This window comes from Amphimedon queenslandica, unplaced genomic scaffold (assembly GCF_000090795.2).
Source record: "Amphimedon queenslandica unplaced genomic scaffold, v1.1 AMPQUscaffold_9412_Cont18559, whole genome shotgun sequence".
Lineage (NCBI taxonomy): Eukaryota > Metazoa > Porifera > Demospongiae > Haplosclerida > Niphatidae > Amphimedon > Amphimedon queenslandica.
This window is the reverse complement of record NW_003550316.1, coordinates 1-3,653: the sequence shown is the minus strand read 5'-3', so window position 1 is coordinate 3,653 and position 3,653 is coordinate 1. Positions and strand designations below refer to the sequence as shown.

General features: G+C 33.7%; 1 protein-coding gene across 1 annotated transcript; it reads left to right on the top strand.

Moving 5' to 3' along the window:
• Positions 1-233: 233 nt before the first annotated feature.
• On the top strand, positions 234-1,994 carry LOC109590825 (uncharacterized). Its single transcript, XM_020006699.1, has 6 exons — positions 234-600; positions 653-982; positions 1,031-1,300; positions 1,346-1,443; positions 1,490-1,688; positions 1,742-1,994. Exons 1-6 carry the CDS (start codon positions 423-425, stop codon positions 1,942-1,944), a joined length of 1,278 nt encoding a protein of 425 aa, XP_019862258.1. The 5' UTR covers positions 234-422; the 3' UTR covers positions 1,945-1,994.
• Positions 1,995-3,653: the final 1,659 nt, after the last annotated feature.

The window sequence follows — 3,653 nt, the reverse complement described above, 5'->3', positions numbered from 1 at the left end:
GGTATAAAATAATTTAATGGAAAAATATTTTATGGTTCCAATCAGAGCAAAAGGAGTGGGAGGGGCTCTTCAGCTAAATTCACTTCCTGTCCTGCTTATCTACACAGCCAAGAATTATCATGGTCAGACATGCTGATACAGTACTAGTACTACTGCTCAAAGTCAATGGATCAGGCCTGATTACTTAAGTGATACAGTCCTGATAGGCTATCAGGACTGTATCACTTAAGCAATCAGACCTGATTCATTGACTTTGAGCAGTACTACTGTATCAGCATGATAATTCTTGGCTGTGTATGCAATAAGCTGTGTCTCTGTTTACATACCAAAGGTGTTTAATTTCATGCTGCACAGCACATGCATATATTTAGCCAGTTGTATCACGTTATAGTTAGGAATAATTGTGCAATAAATGGGGGGGTATGTGTCACTATGTGAACAGGAAGCTGATCTGTCCCTATAGATATGAATATACTAAGTCACTGTTTGTGCTATATACTGGAGTGATTGTTTGTGCTGTTTTTAGTTCAATTCAATTGTGTGGAGTAATAATGGCTTCAGCTCTGCTATTAGGACTTATACTCTGCGCTGGGTTGACAAGTAAGCCATTGATGCCATTCAAACATTGTCAGGTAACATTATGATTGTTTAGGTGGTGATGTGACACACTTTCAATGTACTAATGGAAGTGTGTGTGCTGGAGACAGAGTGGAGTGTAACTGTACAACAAATACTGGAGCAATAGACTGGACCATCAGTTATGCAGTACTAGGATCCAGTAATCAGAGCTGGATACCTGTCACGGAAGTAAATTTGAATATAATTCATAATTCCACTAAAGAATATGGATACAACTTCACTTATAATAAGTTTAATGATAGCTCAATGCTCACTTTTTATCTAAATGCATCTGAAAGCATTTTTATTGTGTGCAAAAATGGAAATGTAAGTGATAATGAATCTACAATAATAAGGGATTCAGGTAAACAAGTTGTTGTGAAAATAAAAAGTGTATGTTTTGTAATAATAGGTTATTATGCAAAAGCTCCAACAAACTTAACAACAACCTTCAATGCAAATGGAGTTACTTTACAATGGGAGGACACTGGGAATAACTGTACTTCTACTGTGTATCAAGTGACTGTTAATGGTACTTCAAACAGTGTATTGACCTCCTATAATAATAGCAAAACAACTTTACTCATACATTCAAGTGAACTAAACACAACAGAAACCTATACATATACTGTTAGAGGGTGGAATGGACAGCAAAGTAACATCAGTAAACCATTCACACTTGGTAAGAATATAAGCTCAGTAACATGTACCTAATTTTGATTTGTAGCTCCTCATGAAGTGATGAATATTACAATAAATACAACTAATACTACTGATCCTTGTAAGAATAGTTGCTGTGCTAATGTTACACTGAATATAATACTGGTGAGATACAATGAATAATCCATACATGTATTTCAACAATTCATAGGAGTCACTAGACCCATATGTGAAGCATCCAAATCAGTACCACAACATATCATACAATTCCAATACTGGAAATATACCAGTAACATATGAAGTAACTGGTTATGATGAAACAGAATGGACTGGATCAGGATTAAAATACAATGAGACTTATTGCTTTACAGTCACACCAATGAATAATTTTAGCACAGGAATGCCAATAAGTATGTTGTGTGTGTAATAGTTTATATATTGAGTACTTTATATACCTATACAGGTAATGACACAACTACTCAATATTCATGTGAACCACCAGGAAATGGTGGGGATAATGGTGATGATAAACCAGGATGTAATACAGGATGCATTGTAGGATCGGTTATAGGAGGAGGAACTACTTTAATGATAGTCATAATAGCCATAATAGCCATAATAGCCATAATCAGAAGAGTCAGACCCCAGTGGCTGCATAGATTATGAGAATTGATAAACAACTTTTTTTGTTGTTAGAATAAAAGTTTAAAATATTATTATTATTGTTTTTTATAGTTTTTAATTAAATTAGTAAAAATAATTGGAGGGTGTCACAATAACTCATATGTGGTGTAATTGGGTGGATTGACACATAGACATCTATGCATGAATTGACAATAGAGAATTTAAAGTGGCTAAGCTCAGGAGCAGAGGAGCAAGAGTTATTCGAGTCATATAATAGGACTATTGTGTAGCAAAGTAACATGTGATTCTCTTATGAACATTGGATTCTTCATCAGTTATTGTAAATAGCAAATTAACTTAATTTTACTTCTCCCTTCTGCTCTTTTTTGCTCTTCTATGGAACTTGATTATTTTAAACTACCAGTTTTACAGCAAGTTACAGCAATTGTTTTATCCAGTTATGCTACTCAATACTGTTGCGTTACTATTAGGAGTGGAACTTATTCTACTCTACTCTGGATTGGGAGGTAAGCCATTAAGACTATTTAATGATAATAGATTTACACACTATTCATTTTACAGATGGTATTATCACTGACTTTCAATGTACTGATGGGCCAGTATTTACAAGGGATAGGGTAAAATGCAGGTGACCATCAGATACTGGTGCTCTAGACTGGTTCATATGTTATGGTCCAGTAGACCATCTAATGTGGAACCAAAGCCTAAGTGTTTCATTTAATAAAGCTACAGCAAATGAAGAATATCATTATGGTTATGATTTCACATTTAATACAACTTATACAGGTCTGAACACTTCAATACTGACCTTTAATCTTAATCACTCTGAGAGTGTATGCATTGAATGTATAGATTCCGATGATGGTGATAAAATGAACACAACAGTTACTGATTTAGGTTAGTGTATGCATGCAATAATTATTAGGCAATTGTATTTTGTTAAAGCTTATTACATGTAAAATTGGCAATACAGGGTACAATGAAACTGCAATAATCACATAAGAGTCATATAAATGTTTTGTTTTAGAAGTAAAAAGAATATGTTACCCTTTTCAATGTTTTGTACATCAATAATAGGTTATTATGCAAAAGCACCGACAAACTTAACAACAACCTTCAATGCAAGTGGAGTTACTTTAGCATGGAAGGACACTGGGAATAACTGTACTTCTACTGTGTATCAAGTGACTGTTAGTTGTTCATGTACATCAACCAGTGTATTGATGTATAATACTAGCAAAACAGCTATACATATAAACTCAAGCGACTTATTAGAAAATGTAACCTATACATACACTGTTAGAGGGTGGAATGAACAGGAAAGTAACATCAGTGAACCATTCACACTTGGTAAGAATATATGTATGAATAATATGTATCTAATTTTGATTTGTAGCTCCTGTTGAAGTGATGAGTGTTACAATAAACATAACTAATACTACTGATCCTTGTAAAAATAATATTTGCTGTGTCAATGCTACACTGAATATAATACTGGTGAGAGATTATTTTCTTAATTATAGTATGAATCATCAATTACTGTAGGAATCATTAGACACATGCTTTAAGCATCCAAATCAGTACTATAGCATATCATATAATCCCAGTACTGGACATATACCTGTATCATTTAAAATAAATGAAACAGAATTTGGAAAATCAAGACTAAAATTCAATGAGACCTATTGCTTAGTCACACCAACAAAGCCCATAAGTATGTTGTATGTGTA

What these genes read in the sequence shown, in the direction of transcription:
- LOC109590825 (XM_020006699.1), top strand. Translation starts at nt 423, where the DNA reads ATGTGTCACTATGTGAACAGGAAGCTGATCTGTCCCTATAGATATGAA. An exon ending in ACTCTGCGCTGGGTTGACAA is followed by an intron (nt 601 to 652) that starts GTAAGCCATTGA and finishes ATGATTGTTTAG; the next exon opens with GTGGTGATGTGACACACTTT. An exon ending in CAGTAAACCATTCACACTTG is followed by an intron (nt 1,301 to 1,345) that starts GTAAGAATATAA and finishes TTTGATTTGTAG; the next exon opens with CTCCTCATGAAGTGATGAAT.